The 15,773-nt window shown below is 64.6% G+C and overlaps 6 protein-coding genes across 6 annotated transcripts in view; 3 read left to right on the top strand and 3 right to left on the bottom strand.

Annotated features, from left to right (window-relative positions):
- Positions 1–280: 280 nt before the first annotated feature.
- On the bottom strand, positions 281–2,175 carry EMIHUDRAFT_198995 (hypothetical protein; the record flags this gene model as incomplete). The annotated part of the gene is made up of 7 exons (XM_005757704.1): positions 281–359; positions 427–524; positions 604–858; positions 928–1,305; positions 1,398–1,562; positions 1,638–1,904; positions 2,065–2,175. The coding sequence occupies 7 exons, from the start codon at positions 2,173–2,175 to the stop codon at positions 281–283; spliced, it is 1,353 nt and encodes a 450-aa protein (XP_005757761.1).
- A 396-nt stretch (positions 2,176–2,571) lies between these two features.
- On the top strand, positions 2,572–3,294 carry EMIHUDRAFT_351039 (hypothetical protein; the record flags this gene model as incomplete). The annotated part of the gene is made up of 3 exons (XM_005757703.1): positions 2,572–2,862; positions 2,903–2,984; positions 3,023–3,294. Coding segments are annotated over 3 exons (645 nt in total), but the record flags the coding sequence as incomplete, so codon positions are not given.
- A 1,506-nt stretch (positions 3,295–4,800) lies between these two features.
- EMIHUDRAFT_198992 (hypothetical protein) lies at positions 4,801–6,377 on the top strand (the record flags this gene model as incomplete). Its single annotated transcript, XM_005757702.1, has 4 exons — positions 4,801–4,927; positions 4,995–5,685; positions 5,783–6,266; positions 6,354–6,377. The coding sequence occupies 4 exons, from the start codon at positions 4,801–4,803 to the stop codon at positions 6,375–6,377; spliced, it is 1,326 nt and encodes a 441-aa protein (XP_005757759.1).
- A 1,451-nt stretch (positions 6,378–7,828) lies between these two features.
- Positions 7,829–9,197, bottom strand: EMIHUDRAFT_426226 (hypothetical protein; the record flags this gene model as incomplete). Its single annotated transcript, XM_005757701.1, has 4 exons — positions 8,983–9,197; positions 8,660–8,910; positions 8,291–8,590; positions 7,829–8,217 (listed from the first exon to the last, which is right to left on the bottom strand). The coding sequence occupies exons 1-4, from the start codon at positions 8,997–8,999 to the stop codon at positions 7,829–7,831; spliced, it is 957 nt and encodes a 318-aa protein (XP_005757758.1). The 5' UTR covers positions 9,000–9,197.
- Positions 9,198–12,449: 3,252 nt separating this feature from the next.
- EMIHUDRAFT_433137 (hypothetical protein) lies at positions 12,450–13,415 on the top strand (the record flags this gene model as incomplete). The annotated part of the gene is made up of 2 exons (XM_005757700.1): positions 12,450–12,554; positions 12,584–13,415. A coding segment is annotated over exon 2 (753 nt), but the record flags the coding sequence as incomplete, so codon positions are not given.
- A 1,660-nt stretch (positions 13,416–15,075) lies between these two features.
- EMIHUDRAFT_433136 (hypothetical protein) overlaps positions 15,076–15,773 on the bottom strand; it is a gene marked incomplete at its 5' end in the record, with an annotated part of 1,056 nt that continues 358 nt past the window's right edge. Inside the window, one exon of the mRNA XM_005757699.1 lies at positions 15,076–15,773. This exon is cut by the window's right edge and continues 358 nt beyond it. Coding sequence (XP_005757756.1) covers positions 15,164–15,773 — 610 coding nt within the window.

The raw sequence follows: 15,773 nt of genomic DNA, 5'->3' as shown, positions 1-15,773 counted from the left end.
GACGCGGGCGGCCTTGCGAGCAGAGCCCTTAGGACTCCCTTTATATCTTGCGCGGTCAAAATTGTTCTTGCTTCTTGTGCGAGGGAGTTTTGTTGTAAAATTCTTTCTTTCTTTCTTCACACACACACACACACACACACACACACACACACACACACACACACACACACACACACACACACACACACACACACACACACACACACACACACACACACACACACACACACACACACACACACACACACGACACACACACACACCAGCGGCGTTTGTCCCCCTACGACCCCATGGCGCCGCTTTTGACCACCGCGACTGCAGCCCAAGTGAGGGTGGCGGTGAAGACGATGGAGCAGCACCTGCTCACAAGCCGAGACCTGTAAGGCATGTGGTCAAACCGGACCCGTGCGAAGCGACGCAGCCGACCCTTGCCACTGCGTCACCGCTTGCTTCTCGCCGCCGTCAAAGGCCTCGCCCGCCCGCCGATACAACAGCGGCGTGACAAGCCCATCGATAAATCGCGCCTCACCGACAAGGAAATCTCGGGTGATTCGCGGGGTCATCAAAGGGGAAACCCGTCGTGAACCGCGCCGTTGTGCAGACGCACTGCAGCAGCGGGCAGGGCGCCGGCAAGTGGGCGCCGAAAGCGAGCGCAGCGACGGCAAAGAAACACGCCAGCATCGCCGCCATGGTCGCCCAGCAATGCAGTGCCGCGTTCGGAAGGTAGGCCGAGCAGACGGAGCCGACAAAGACGGCGACCGTGCTCATCTCGGCGGTATAGCCGAGCAGGACGCTTCCCTCGCGGACCCCGCCCGCCGCGTGGTTCGCGGCAAACGGCACAAAGAAGCCAATCATTACCTGGGAAAGGGGGGTCGGGGGCTGTGAGAACCGCACCTCGCCTCTGGGGACTGGGGCCAATGGTTTCACCCAGCAGAGGGTCTGCACGAGTGCGTTCGTCGCCGTGCAGAGCGCGACCTCGGCGTGGGTCGCAAAGCGCGGCAGCGGCCATAGGGAGAGGCTCGCGCTGCCGCCGCCAGAGGCGCCGCCCCCCCCGTCGCCGCCAGGTTGCTCGGCCATCACCGAAGAGGGGCTCCTCTTCATCAGCGAGGTCGGACTCAGGTCCAAGGCTGCCGCAGCCGACCGGCGCCGGCGCAGGAGGATGTACGAGGCGGCTGCGGCAAGGACGACGAGGGCGAGAAGGCCGAAGTAGCCCCCAACGCTGATGCGAGCCTCACCACCAGGCTGCTGCCACACGCCGAGCAGCGCACACACCAGCGCCGTGAAGTTTCCGCCTGCGGAGAGGGCCTCAGCTCAACTCGGGCAACCACGTCTCGGAGAGCGGCGAGCCCGCCCGCGAGGAGCCACGAGACGCTGGCATGCGATCCGTGCTGCATCACCCACGGCATCGCGGCGAGGCGCTGCAGGTTGGCCGCGAGGGAACCGAGGAACGCGATGAGATAGAGCACGACAGAGGCTCCGCCCACCGTCGCGTGGCTCAACGAGGCGCCCAACAGCGTTGCCAACAGGTGTGCAGCCAGCGCAATGCGGACCCATAGGTCAATCTCTGTCGCCGCGCAGGACTGATGCACATGGACCAGGGGGGGGGGGGGGGGGGGGGTCATCGGCGGCGCTGCGACATCGGCGATGGTGAAGTGATCCGCGGCGACGTTGGTGAGAAGGTGGGCTGTTGCGGTGTCGTGGTGGTGGGCCATGTGTGCAACGGTGGCAGCTGAGGTGGCCGCAACAGAGCGGAAGTGCGGTGCTGCGCTTGCCTGCAGGGCCAAAAAGGCAGGAACAACGATGGAGCTGCCGACGGTGCCAACCGCGCCGGTGAGCGCAGTTATCTGCAGCCCCTCGGGCTGCTCGAGCTGCAGCTGCGCCGCCTCGACCGAGAGGGCCGGAACCTGGAGAGAGCGAGGATGGTGAGGGCGAAAGGAGCGCGAAGAATGAGAGACGCTCCAGGGCTCACCAGAGGTGACGATGCTGTGCCGGGCGGAGCGGGGGCAGCAGGGCAGAGCTGAGAAGTGCAGGTGTGGGCCGCGCGGGTGCGGGTGTGGGTTGCACCGAGATCCAGCCGAGTCCCATGCCGAGGAGAAAGTGGAGCAGCTCGTGAGTGGCCGCAGCGGGAGCCTCGACCTTGTGGTACCTCGCCTCGAGGTCGAGGACCTTGCACATTGCACACACGCGGCGGAGGGGGCGCCGTGTGTGTGTGTGTACCGAACCCCGGAGGCGCCGAGATTTGCCCCGCCTACTTTCTGTTGTTTCTTTTAGAAGCCCCCAAGGGCAGAAGGAAAAGCGAGGGGGTGGGGCGCGGCGCGGAGAGGGCGCTGGGCACAAGGGCACAGGGGATCTCTCTCACAAGTCACATAGGATACGCGCACTCGGCGGCACGAGGGCAAGTCTGGGCCTCCTATTTGTGCTCCCCTCCAGATCCCTCGCTCCGGGTGGCACTATTCATCTGACCAATCATCAAGAAGAGAGGGAGCAAAAAAGGGGGAGAAGAAAGGATCCTCAGCTGGTCGGCCGCCATTCGGGCCTCCCGGCCTGCTGCGGCGGCGCGGCCGGTCGAGGCCGGGCTCGGCCCGGCCCGCGACGGCTCGCCGCCGACGAGTGCGCTCGCGCTGCTCGTCAAAAATGGCGGCGGTGGCGATTGCGGCGACGGTCGTTCAGTCGTACAGAGCTCAGGCGTCGGTCCACGGTCGTCTGTCGTCTGTTGTCGCATTCGCACACGCGCGCGCCGCGCGACCCGCGTCGCTCCGCGAGGGCATGGGCCTTCCGCGATTCGATCCCGCAGCCAAAAGCTGCTCGCTCGCGGCCGACTCTACCATCGCGGCCGCAGCTGTTGAGCTCTCCAGAAGACTGGTGCCTCATATGCTGCCTCCCTGCGGATGCTGCTGGCGAGCCTGGCGGTCCGCTGTACTACAAGGATGTGCTGACTCGATTCTACCTCGAATTCTTCTACCCCCACGACTCGGAACACGAATGTGACAGGACCATCGGGTCCTTCAGCCACCAAAGTGAGATCACCCGAGAGCAGCTGAGCCTGCCTCTCCCTCTGGCCTCGCCTCCCTCTCCTTCACCCTTCAGGCATTCGTGGCATCCTATGGGTCGTCCAGAGTATCGACCTCTGGCGAGTCAGCCAGCCCCACTCCAAGTGCTCCCCACTTTGTCTTTGAGGGCGCCATGAAGTACAGCGATCGCCACCTCGCTGGTCTCTCCGCAGGCCCCCCCGACTGCGTCGAACTCATCGGCGCGGGCTCTCTCGGCTACGGGACCGGCCCCAGCTTCGGCTGAGGGCTGACAAGCTGCCGAGCGAGCCCAAATCACTGTGGCAGGCGTGATTTCTTGTTGGTTTTCTAACATCTCTCTCTCCCCAATCATCTGAGGGGCTCTACGCGAGCGGCCGTAAGCCGCGAGGAAATTCTTTCCCGACGGGGACGCCACCACCCTCGCCCAGGGATCTACAATGCTGTCTTAAGGTCCGAAAGGTTCGGTAGAGGCCTCCGCTCTATTTTTGACCGCGCAAGATAAAAGGGTGTCCTAAGGGCTCTGCCCGCAAGGCGCCCGCGTCGCAGACGCGGTACCATTGACAAATCTGCAATATACCCCCACACGAACAAATAGCAAAATCCGAATGCCGTGCACGAACTGCGTGATCTGGGCCGTGGACGGGGGCAAGCCTTCAGCTGGTGCCAATTTGTGTTGACATTCGTAAAATTGAAGCCAAGATCCGCCAAATCCGTGCTTTCGCGCTATGAGTACTCGAGTACCTGAGGGGAAAGCCGCTGATGGAGCCCAGCGTGCCCGCGGCCGCCTCCCGCGCAGCACCGCCGCTGCGGAATCGGATCGAGCCCATGGAGGAGGAGGGCGCAGTCGGCCAGCGCAGCAGGCGGAGTCCCTCCCCGCGCCGGAGCCCCCCTGCAGTCGAGGGAGTCCTCGTTGGCGATGAAGGTGGCGACATCGAATCGCGGCCGACACACGTCACGTGGGAGGAATGGGCGATGAGCGGGAACGATGCGCGCTACGACGCCGACTCCGCCGTGCTCGTGGCCGCAGAAAGCCGCGCTCCAGGAGCACGCCAAGATGCAATGGCTCGCTTGCTTCGATTCAGCTCTCTCGGCAGCAGAAGTGGGGCTGGAGCGGGTGGGGGTGGATGCCGATTGAGGGGGAGCGTCTCCAGCTGCGCCCTGTGGCAGCTGCGCCCTGTGGCAGCTAGTCGAGGGACTTGGTAGTTGTGACCCCCCTGAGTGAGGACAGGAGAGAGAGAGCGTTTTGTGGTGTTGGTATACGCAATAACGGGACAGGGTGGTTGTTCTCTCTATCTCCTCTTCTAGCTCTTAGCATGAGCTGCGCCCGGTGTCCGACCCCTTTTGCGCAGCAACACCTTATAGGCCCTCCAAATTCGGGTCGGAGCGTAGCGGAGTGGGCCCCGAGTTTGAAAAAGGCGACGGACGCTTGCGTCCTAGCCTCCAACAACGCCTCCCCGGCGCAGAGGGGCCCCCGGAGGGATGCACAACCTCCACGCCACGCCGCTTGCGGCGGTCCTCTTAAAAGAAAGAAAGAAAACAGACACGCCAAACGAGGGATGGGTGGGACGAGGACAAGGTCCCCACCTGCACGAGCAGGATTTTGGAAGGACGATCAGGGGGACAGGTGGGGCTCTCCTGCTCCTGACAAGGGACACGACAGGCTCGCAGCGCGGTGCGCGGTGGACTCCCACATCCACTGGCGGTCGAAGCACTGATGTAATTCTTTTTGTTTGCATCAACGCGGCAAAGCAAGAGCGGCAAGCCAAGGCTGATGAACGCCCAAGAGATGTACCGCAAGATGCTCGCCCAGCAGTCGCAGTCGTCCGACGCGCCGCCCTTCAAAGTCTCCGCCCCGGCCCTCTCGATCCCCGACGACACCACCCTGGTCGTCTTTGGCGGTGCGCTCCTGCCCTCTCCGCGGTCTGCTCAGTGACAGCTATTCCGTCCCCTGCGTGTGCGGCGCAGGCACCAACTGGGACAACCTCGGCAAGGGCAAGGAGGCGCACACCAAGTCGGCGCCCAACCTGATGGGGCCGTGCCGGCTGGTGCTGCCCGGCGTCAAGGTGGCCTTCGTCGCGACCTCCTCCTGCTCCTCCCACTGCATCGCCCTCTCCGCCAGCGGAGCCGCCTATGCCTGGGGCCGCAACCAGTGCGGCCAGCTCGGGCTGGGCGACACGCTCACGCGCGCCGGCCCGACCGAGGTGACCGCGCTGCAGGGCACGCCCCTCTCCGCCGCGGCGACCGGGAAGCACCACACCCTCTGGCTCGGCGCGGAGGGCGACCTCTTCGCGAGTGGCTCCTCCAAGGAGGGCTGCGTCGGACCGTCGGCTGACAAGAGGCGCGAGATGGAGGCGACGCCCGTCGCCGTGCCGGGCCTGGCCGCCGGCGCGGCGTACGTGGCGGCGGGCGGCGCCCACAACCTGGTCATAGACCGCGAGGGCACCCTGTGGGCGTTCGGCTCGTCCGAGTGCGGCGTGCTGGGCAACGGGACGGACGGGCAGTACAACAAGTCGGACTCGTCGATCAAGCTGGCGTACGCGACCGAGGCGGCTCCGCTCAAGGTGCCAAAGCTGGCGGGGCGAAAGATGGTCCACGCCGCTTGCGGGCCGCAGCACTCCGCTGCGGTGGACGAGGAGGGACGCTGCTTCACCTGGGGGTGCGGCGGGTACGGCAGGCGCGCGCGAGGGGCGCGGTGGGGCGGCGAGGCTCTCTTCCCTTGCCCCTGAGGCCCCACGCTCTGCCCGCCCGCCTAGGCTTGGCCACAAGGACCAGAAGGACGCGTGGACGCCGGCCGAGTTGCCCGGGCTGCGCGCGACGCGCGTGGTTTGCGGCTCCGCCTTCACCGCCGCGACGGGCCACGCCGTCCTCCACTCGGGCGTGGTGTGCGCGAGCAGCTCCTCGCTCTACATGTGGGGGAGGGTCAAGTCGGCCTCGCAAAACTGCTGGATGAGCCCCACCGTCGAGCAGGACCTTAGCGGCTGGAAGGTGCAGGCTCTCGCGTGCGGTTCCGTCCACACCGTCGTGGGCGCCGACAGCTCGGTCATCTCGTGGGGCCCGGCCTGCTCGTGCGGCGAGCTGGGGTATGGCGAGCTCGGCCCAAAGTCGTCGGCGCGCCCGAAGAAGGTCGATTTGCTCGAGGGTGCACACGTCGCGCAGGTGGCGTGCGGCCTCGCCCACACCCTCCTACTCGCCGCGACCGACAGCGCCATCACCGACGCGCTGCCCGAGTGGAAGCCGGTGCAGGGCGCGGCAAGCGGTCCGTCCGATGCGGCGGGCGGCGCCGCGGCCAAGGGCGGCGCGCCCAAGAAGACGATTGCCAAAAAGGGCGGCGGCAAGGCCAAGAAGTGAGCGCCGGCCGCTGCCAGGGCCGAGGCCCTCGGCACATGCGAGGGAGGGGGGGGGGGGGGGGGGTAGCTGAGTCATGAATGTTATGAGAGTTCTCCGCCGCCCCGCTCACCGGCCATCGCGGTGTCTCCCTCAACTCCCGGGGCTGACTATTGAGATGTGTATTACTCCCCGGCAAAGCCGCAGCCCCAAAAAGTGTGCAGACAGAGTTGCAGACCACCGCGTCCCGCTTAGAACCAGGGGGCAGCCGAAAAGAGGGCGCGCCCCGGGTCGCGCCGTCCTATCAAGCTCTATCTGATGACAGCCTGGCGAGTCTCGGAGATCCGCTCTGCTGTCTGCTCTCTTCGCGCGCCGCTAACTCTGGGCCGGCGCGGGGGCCCCAGAGGGTGTCCATGCGGGGGGGAGATGGGGTCCCATGGCCCGCCGCAGGCGCCGATTTTTTCGGATTGTTTTTCTTTTTTGGCGTTTTTTTACTTGTTTTCATGGGAATTCGGCGTACTTGCGGCCATGCTATCACGCCTTGCGACAGCCTGTCGGCGCAGCTGACCGTGCCATGATGCACAATTGATCACCTGCATAGCTCGCGGCCTTAGTATCAAGCATTCGGTGACGACCTGATCGTACGGCCAGTAGGAAGGTGTCCTTCCATCGTGTGCACGCTTCTGACGCAATGCGCGTCACCTCGGATTGGCTGCTGGCACTCTCGAGGCTATGCCTACACAGCCTCGCGCGCATGGGCAGTCAAGAGGGACCACGCACCTTCTCAGGACAGCGCCGGTGCCTCTCTCTTGGACCGGCAAACTTGGTGGTATCGTGTCACCAATGTGGGACCAGTGCGGCATCGCGCCATCGACAGCTCTGAACTGCGCCTCACCACTGACCGGGAAGGCCGCCAAGTGGGCCAGCACAGGTCGCACATTGTGGCAGCAGTCAGCAGTGCATGGCTGATAGCTAGAGCAGCAGCGTCAGGGTCGCAGGGTCGGATCGTGTCAAGCCTCTCGCCCGGCCGGCCGCGTGCAGACGTCGCGGCCTGTCTGCTGTCTGGAGTGACCTGTCGGCGGTCAGTACGACCGATCAGGTCGGAGTTTTCTGATGGTTGGAGGGTCTATCTGTATGTACTCCTCGAGATCTTTCCAAATCTGCCCTCTACTTAACCGTACTTAATCGATAAGTCGGTGCTAGCTGAGACTAGCGGAGCCGGAGCCCCGTTTCCGCACTGCGGCGCGGCGCACGGTGCCTCCGGGGGGCCCCGCGCCGGCCCAGAGGCCGCTAACCGAGTACCGACGCGGGTCGCGGGGAAAATTCCCAACTAGAGCGACTCTTTAAAGGATAGGATCTCCGCGCCGCGCCTTGCCTGACAACGGGTCCCCACAAAGTCTGTCGAGCACGCACTCGGTCGAGCGCGTTCCGACCAGCGCCTGAAATGGCGCCTGGGTGAGCATGGCTGTCACGACTCACACCCACCACTCGTTGTCAGGCAAGGCGTTCTTCGCGTCGCGCAGCAGCTGAAAAAAGTTGTCGCCCCGCGCCAACGGCGCGCTTTCCTCCTCGCGCCCGCCCCCTTCCCTCGCCACGAGCGAGGCGTTCGCAACCGCGCACCCTCGCGCGGCGCGCTCGGCCGCCGCCTCCGCGCGCTTCATCTCTGCACGCAGGCGCGAGCGCTGCAGCAGCGAGAGGAACTGCACTTCGCGGTCGTGCAAATCGGGGTGCCAGACGTCGAAGACGAGCACGATGCGCGTGCGGTCGCCGTCGTGCCACGCCTCGTGCTCGAAGGAGTCGTCGAAGGCAAAGCACCGCCCCTCCACGCACTCGTACGTGCGGTCGGCGACGCGAAGCCGGGAGCCTACATCCGTGAAACGCGTCGCGGTGTCGAGAGGCGCCGCCGATTGGCGTCGGATCGCGACGCGACGCGGCGCCTTCCACTCCAACGAGGGGCAGGTGCACGCGCAGCTTCTTGTTTGTGGGGCCGTGGTGCTTGACGACGTGCGTGCCGGGCGTGAGCGCCGAGAAGAAAGCGTGGTCGTACGGCCGCGGCAGCGCTGCGAGGAGCGAGACGGTGACGGGGCAGCGCGCGCGGTTGTCTGCGAAGGGCAGCTCGTGCAGCGAGAGGTAAAACACGTTCCACTCGCCCGCGTCGTGCGAGAGTGAGCCGGCCCCGTCGGGCGACGCGACCTTGCCCGACGAGGCCCAGTTGGGGATCTTGAGCGGCTGGAAGCCTGTGACGTAGTGGTGTGGGTGAGAATGCACGGCTCACGGCCGCCAGCCCGACCGTTTCGAGCGGCAACCACGGCACGAACGGAGGGCGAGCAGCTCTGCGCGAATCTCGCCCGCTCTCTCCTCGAAGGGTCGGAGCCAAGGCAGCTCCGCAGTCTCCCACACCGGCCGCGCCCGCAATCCCGTCAGCAGCTCGGGGCAGCCTGACTGCCATGGCGAGGGAGGCGACACCGGCCTCTCCCTGCCGTTGATGCGGAGCAGCATCCACGAGCGCAGCCGCGCAAGCGTGTCGTTGGAGGGGTCGGCCATCTCACGCACCCACCTGACACACAGAGATGGGCGTAAAGCACATGGGCTCACCGCAGCGGGCCGGGCCGCGGGCCGCCCGGCGCGCTTTCTCGACGCCGCCATTGCGAGCGCCGAGAGGCAGTGCTCTCGCAACACGACCTCAACCCGGCGCCACACCTCGCGAGTCACCTCGTCTGCCTCCTCCTCGGACGAGTCAGACCCAGAAGCCTCGTCCGCCGCTGCGGCCAGAGGGCGAACCTCCGAGGCGTCGAGGAAGGTGCGTCGCTGCTCCTTCTTCACGATCCCCACGACCTCCGCCCGCCCATGCAAATCCAGGGAGGAGCCGGCCAGGCGTGCCGGGTCGACACGAACAATAAGCTTTGCACCACGGTCAGCGAGGTCGAGGCGGCCAAGAGTTCCGTCGAGCATGACGACCGTGCCAGAGACGCGCACCGTCGTTGCCTTGAAGGCGGACGGGTCGAAGATGAGCTCCTGGAGGCTGTGCCACGGTGGTGGTGGAGGCTGCATGTATGTGTGTGCATGCGTCGAGCGCACAGCGAAAAAGAATTTTAGAACGGCACAACACTGGGCGTGCCCAGTGTTGTGCGAAAAAGAATTTAATCCCTTCAAACACAGGTTTCCCTTCTTCCCGTCCCTCGCCCTATCGATCGCTGATCTTCCTGACTCGCGCCATAATAACGGTCTCTGCACGCGCTCTGCCTCCGGCCGCTGCCGCCACCGAGAGCGGCGGCGGCGAGCGGCGAGGGGAAGGTGGACGATCGAGTGGCGAGGCCCGCGTCGATCGACGGTAGGTAGGCAGAGACAAGGAGGGCCCCCGCACACACGAACCCACACATACACAGAGAGGGACGAGTGCACGCATTGGGCATCAGAGAGCAAACCGGAGCAAATGAACAAGAGAAGAACAGTGTAGTATGTAGAGGGTGTGGAGGGGGCAAGCTCTAGGGAGTGCTGTCTGCTGAACGTTTCCGCAGGCGCAAGGACAAGACGAATCCCTGTGTGGTGGCGGTGTGCCGTCCTCCCATCCCTCAGAGCGAGGGCGAGCAACACAGCGGCAAGGCGAGCATTCAAGCTTCGTCGATCAGTAACCAGCCTCCGGCGGGGCCCCCCGCTACCATCCAAACCCGAGTACCGGTCTACTAATCATACATAGAGGCTCAAGTGTGACATAAGTCCACACACATTACGACATACACATGCACAAAGCAAACTCTCACGACACACGGCAACCGGGTGGAGCGGCGGCGGCGGCGGCAGCAGCACGCGCGGGCGGACGGATTCGGACGGGGCGGAGCAGCAGCCGCCCAGGCGGCCGCTGCTCTGTCTGCCAGAGCGCGCCGTCTGCCTGCGCAGCTCGAGCGCGGTCAGGTGCAGCGAAGCGTGGCGGCGCGGGGAAGCGCGGCGCGGTGGTGGCGGCGGCGGCGGCAGCGGCACGCGCGGGCGGACGGATTCGGACGGGGCGGAGCAGCGACCACCTAGGCGGCCGCTGCTCTGTCTGCCAGAGCGCGCCGTCTGTGCGCAGCTCGAGCGCGGTCAGGTGCACAGGGAAGCGTGGCGGCGCGGGGAAACGCGGCGGCTCGAGCGCGGTCAGGTGCACAGGGAAGCGTGGCGGCGCGGGGAAACGCGGCGGCGGTGGCGAGCAGGCGAGCGGCCCGCGCGCGGCGAGGCGGACAGATGATCGGCAGGCGGGTGATGGGCCGGAGAGTGACCGCGCCCAGCGATCGGAGAAGACGAGCCGGTCGTCGCTCGGCCGCAGCTGACCTCGAAGGCGTGCGGAGCGCGACTGTCGGTGTCGGTGGGCGGCCGTCATGTGGCGAGGAGGGAGGGCGACAAGTGCGCGTCGTACGGGTCGCTCTTCATCGGCCAGTCGAGCGGCACTCAAGTCGAGACCGAGCATGGGCGACGAAAGCCGGTGAGGCCGGCGAGATTCGTTGCGAGATACGGTTCGCGCCCAAACAAGTTTGGACGCTCTGGGGACGCGCCGAAAAACCAACTTCGCTGGAAAGGGGGCTACTGGGGCGGCCAATTCACACCTCGCGGGACTACTTATGTTTTCGTAAACGTAGTCGTGGCCCCCCGCTACGTCGCACGACTGCGACTGGGTAGCGGGGGGCTATAAAATCAACCCAAGGGAGGACGCACGCAATACCATACTACGCGACATCTGGATTTTGGTATTTTTACCCGTGTGAGATCAAGGCGAAACTTGCTCCGAGCACCGAGGGCGAGAGCTGAGGAATGCGCGAGTTGGCGAGGAATGCAACAAGGCGGCACGCGCGTGCCGAAGCTAAGACGACGGCGTGGCAGGATGGGCCGCCGATTGCAGCAGAGCTGCTGCCTCTCGCGAACCCGCCTCCTCCAGTCGGAACGTGCAACCGCACGGTGAGTTTCGTGGTGGCTGCGCTAGCCCATGCCGGGAAGCAGAATTTCTGGCAGAACTACAGCAAGGTTGTACCAACAAGAGTCGTGAGGGCAGTCGATGGCTACAACCACACCGAGACTATCGAGGCGCTGCTTGACTATGGTATTCCATTCCACAGAATGAGCAACGGCCCCGGAAGAAGGTGGGGCAAGGTGGCAACGTTCTTGACCAAGTACCGCGTCTTGAGCTATCAGGTGCAAAACAAGATTCCGTACCAACTGAGCATGGAGGACGACTTGGTCCTGCGCGGCGGCTTCCGGAGGTTTGTCGGCGATGCATGTGCGTCCTTTGAGCAGCAGCCGCAACCAGACCTGCTCAAGCTGAGCCGCTACTCCGAGCTCTTCATCACATCTCTGTCAGGCGCCGCGCGCATCCTCAAGCTGATGCGCCTCTTTGGGATGCGACGGAACGATGACCAGCAGCTCGGAGATCCGCGCATCATGGGTGACGGCTTTCGCATGCGAGAGTTTACAAAGGTCTCGGATAAACACGCCCGCGCCGAGGTTTATGCTCTCGGCAAAGGCACAAACGCTATGTCGGCGGGCTCAATCGGGAGGACACGAAAGGTCACGTGGGCAGAGGTGGCGCTGCTCCGGCTGCTTTCGACGGGAGGGCCAAGCTCATACGCACGCAAGCTGCCGAGGTTTGGAGGGCCGGATGGGTCAGATGTCAAGGCAGACTGAAGCACACGAGTTGGCACGTTGACTGCGCGTTGACTTATTTTTATAAAACAATTTTTCAAGCATCCTACACATACATTCAAGCTCGTCCTCCCGCTATCAATCAGACCATCTCGGCACGCCCCCCGTGGTTGGCGTTCGCCGTTCGATGAAGCAAAGGTATGCAACACAGCAGGGGCAGAGGACGCTGGCTCCCAAAGCCGTACATGGGAGGACTTCTTCGTGAAGGAGGAACTGACAAGCATTCGAACAAAGAGGCGACGGGAGGAACCGGCAGAGGATGCAGTGACGTGAACCCCCCCCCCCCGCACACACACACACACACACACACACACACACACACACACACACACACACACACACACACACACACACATACACATGCACACACACACACACACACACACACACACACACACATGCACATGCACATGCACTGGCCCGGGGAAGGACGGTGAGACGGCTGACCTGATCAAGGAGGCTGCGCTCTACTACCCAATCCTCTCCGAGAAGTACCACGACTATGCGCCGCTCGTCGCAGACGCCAAGGAGGCCGTGGCCGCCAGGGTGGCGCTTGCCCGCAGCGCCGAGGGGCGCTCGGAGCTGTGATCGCTGAGGGAAAGGACCTCGCGACCGAGAAGCTCATCGCGCCCGTCAAGGAGATGGCGGCGGAGAAGATCTTCGCGCCCGCCAAGGCCCGCGCCGCGCCGTTCCTGACCAAGGTGGCCGACAAGAAGGCGTCACTCGTCGAGAAGAAGGAGGCAATTCTCGCCGACAAGCGGCTGTGCCGCGCTCTTGAGGCACTCCAGGAGGCGCGCGAGCATCCGACCGAGACAGCGGCTGCGCTCAAGGCGACCGCCATCTCCCTGCTTCAGTACGACAAGGTGGCCGAGTACCGCGAGTACATCCAGTCCGACGCGTTTGCCGAGGACACGCGCCAGCTCGTCACCGAGAGCCTGCCCGCGCTTGCCAAGGACGCGGCCGAGCAGGGCCTTGAGAAGGTGCGCGTCAAGGCCACGGCACTCTCGGCCGACCTCCAGTCCTCGGTCGAGCTCCTCATCTCCTCGCTCTCGCAACCCTCGGGTTTTGAGACGCCCGACCTCTCCGCGACCATCGAGCGCGCGCTCTCGCTAGCCGTGAAGGCGCGCTCCCTCCTCTCCGACGTCACCATCCACGGCACGCCTCTCGAAGAACACCGCGTCGTCACGGGCGGCTCTCGAAAAGCTCGCCGCCCTCATCGCTCCTCCGGCCAACCCCGAAGCTGTGACCGCCATGACCGAGACGGCCGAGGCGACCCTCGCAACCACCAACGAGACGGACACCAACGAGACGGACACCAACGAGACGGACACCGACGCGCTGGTCACCATCGACGCGGGGGCGGGCCACACCGCCTGAAGTCATCTCGTGACGCTACCGATGCCAGAGAGCAGAGTGGGTGGCAGTCGGGCCCGGGAGCGCGAAGACGAAGGCCTCCCACAGGCAAGAAACAGTCTGATTTTGTGAGTGTGTCTGAAAAGTGCAAATACCCGGGTATCTCTCTTCGAGTACAGGGAGGATCGTCGGGAGTCTGTCCGACGGTTTCCTTCAACTCGTGTGGTGTACCTTCATCACGTCGTCCGGGCGGACAGGCACGTCATGCCCGCTCGCGGTGACGTAGAGAGATGAGCGTCCGCTTCCGGTTGTTCAGGCTGGCGAGCGCGGCGACCGCCTTTTGCTCGCGCAAGCAGGCCTCAGCAGAGCGGCGGCGGGCGAGCTCGCGAAGCCAGAGGACGCAGAGGGCTGCCGCGCATTCACCCGCCGTGGTGTCCTTGGAGCACTTGGAGTGCAGTTATCAACCTCACATCCAGGGCCGGGGAGCTAAGAAGCACTCCCAGCGAGCCGCTGTCTTGGAGCACTTGGAGTGCATTCGGCAGCCTCACATCCAGGGCCGGGGAGCTGAGAAGCGCACCCAGCGGGCCGGATGATCGGGATCGGGTTGCGGGCAAGAGAGCCCTAGCCCCGGGGGTGCGCGTTCGCAGGGAAAGGGCCTTAAAGTAAACACGGGTCTCCGAGGGTTGGACCCGCGTACCGGGTTTCCCCTAGCAGCAGACCGCCCCCTCTACTCGGAGCTATAATGAACACCAGACATGAACACGACACGCACTCTCACACGTCGTCAACGCGCAGGGCCCCTTCGCGCGGGGTCCTCATCCTCACTCCGGAGGAGGCCCCCCCCTCCTCTGATTCCTTCCTCTTGTTCGCCTTCCGATGATTATCCGACGGGCGCGGGGCCCGACCTCCTCTCCTAGCCTTTCCCAGCCGCGGCTCCGCCACCGTCTCGTCTTCTCTGTCCGATTCTGTCGCCATCACCGACGGTGATCCCATGCCCGACTCCTTGGGCGAGGGCGGCGGCATTGCATCGCCACGCCGCCCCTCCCCGGGGAGTAGGGGGCGCGATTTTCTTCATTCTTTGCAACGAAGACGCACGCTCGGTGCACGCACGGTTTTGCACAGCGTAAAGGGCATTGCTAGTGCTCCAATCATGCCTGCGACAGCGACGGTCGCGGTGACGAAGCAAGGGCGCGGCAGGCCGGACGGCCCTCGGCCCGAGGTGACCGTGCCGCTGAGCGCGACGCTACTTGAGCTGATCGAGGCGCTTTGCGAGTCTTGGCTCGAAGATTACTTCGACGAAGAGGGCGGTGGAGTACACGAGCACTTGTGGCGCGTTATGGTGGACGGCAAAGTCTACGAATGCGACTCTTTCGTTGAGCATGGTAGTGGCAAAGTGTTGGCCGCCTCTTCGAAGCAGCTGAACAGGCTGAACGACTTTGGCCCGGGAAAGAAGCTCGAATGGGTCTACGACAGCGTCGTTTTGGGCTGACCGTCGTCTCGACGCAGTAGCTGGAATGCCTCGTGCCGCAAATCCGTGCCCGCGTGTGTCCGTGTGACCGTGTGGGCAGTAGTGTGGGCGGTTTTCACGCAGTTAGCTGTGTAGAGTAGTGGAGTGAGTAGAGTACACCATTAGCATTACTGGATACTGCACGGCTCTTGACCATATGGACCCGTAGACAGCTCGTGTACTCTGTCTGACCGAGAACGTGTCGATTATGTATCAGAAATGCACATGCGGGGAGCGACACAGGGGCCAGAGAAGACGCGGAATCGCCAAAAAAGTGTGAGACTCAGAGACAGAGAGGAGCAGCGAGCACGAGGCGTCCTACGATCCCGCCACGACCTACTGACGTAGCGCGGCTGGAGACCTGGTCAGGTCTCGCCCCACATGTTTCGCTCTCTCCTACACCACAGTGTCCGACCCTTTCGACGAGAAGAGGCCGCCGCTGCTCGTGAGCTCCGCCGCGACGCTCTCGTGGAGGTCGACCGCCCCGCTGCCCGAGGAGGAGGAGGCGCCGCCGCCTCGACGAGCCTTGCTGCCGCGCGCCCTGTCGGGAGACTTGGTGAGGCCGCCGGCCCGCGCCCCGCCCGAGGCCCGGCGCCGCAGCGCGAGGGCGTGGTGCGCCACGCGCGCGTTCTTGAAAAAGGAGTCGCTTCGCGAAGTCGCGGGCGTGCGAGCGGGCGACGACTCCCTGGCGCTCTTGGGCATGCCGCAGCTCGACCACATCCTTGAGCTCATCCTCCAGGTTGCCGCCTCTGTGCTCACCATGGACTCCTCGGTCGCCTTGGCGAGGCCCTTCAGCCGCTCCTCTTTGAGGGCGTGGAGCCGGCCAACATTGGTCACGGCCACGGCGGCGAAGGCGGAGAAGATGAGGACAGCGGCGAGCGGCAGCAGCCAGA

The sequence above is a fragment of the Emiliania huxleyi genome (genome assembly GCF_000372725.1).
Source record: "Emiliania huxleyi CCMP1516 unplaced genomic scaffold EMIHUscaffold_9, whole genome shotgun sequence".
Lineage (NCBI taxonomy): Eukaryota > Haptophyta > Isochrysidales > Noelaerhabdaceae > Emiliania > Emiliania huxleyi.
Note: the sequence above shows the minus strand (reverse complement) of the source record. Positions and strands in the feature narration are given on the sequence as shown.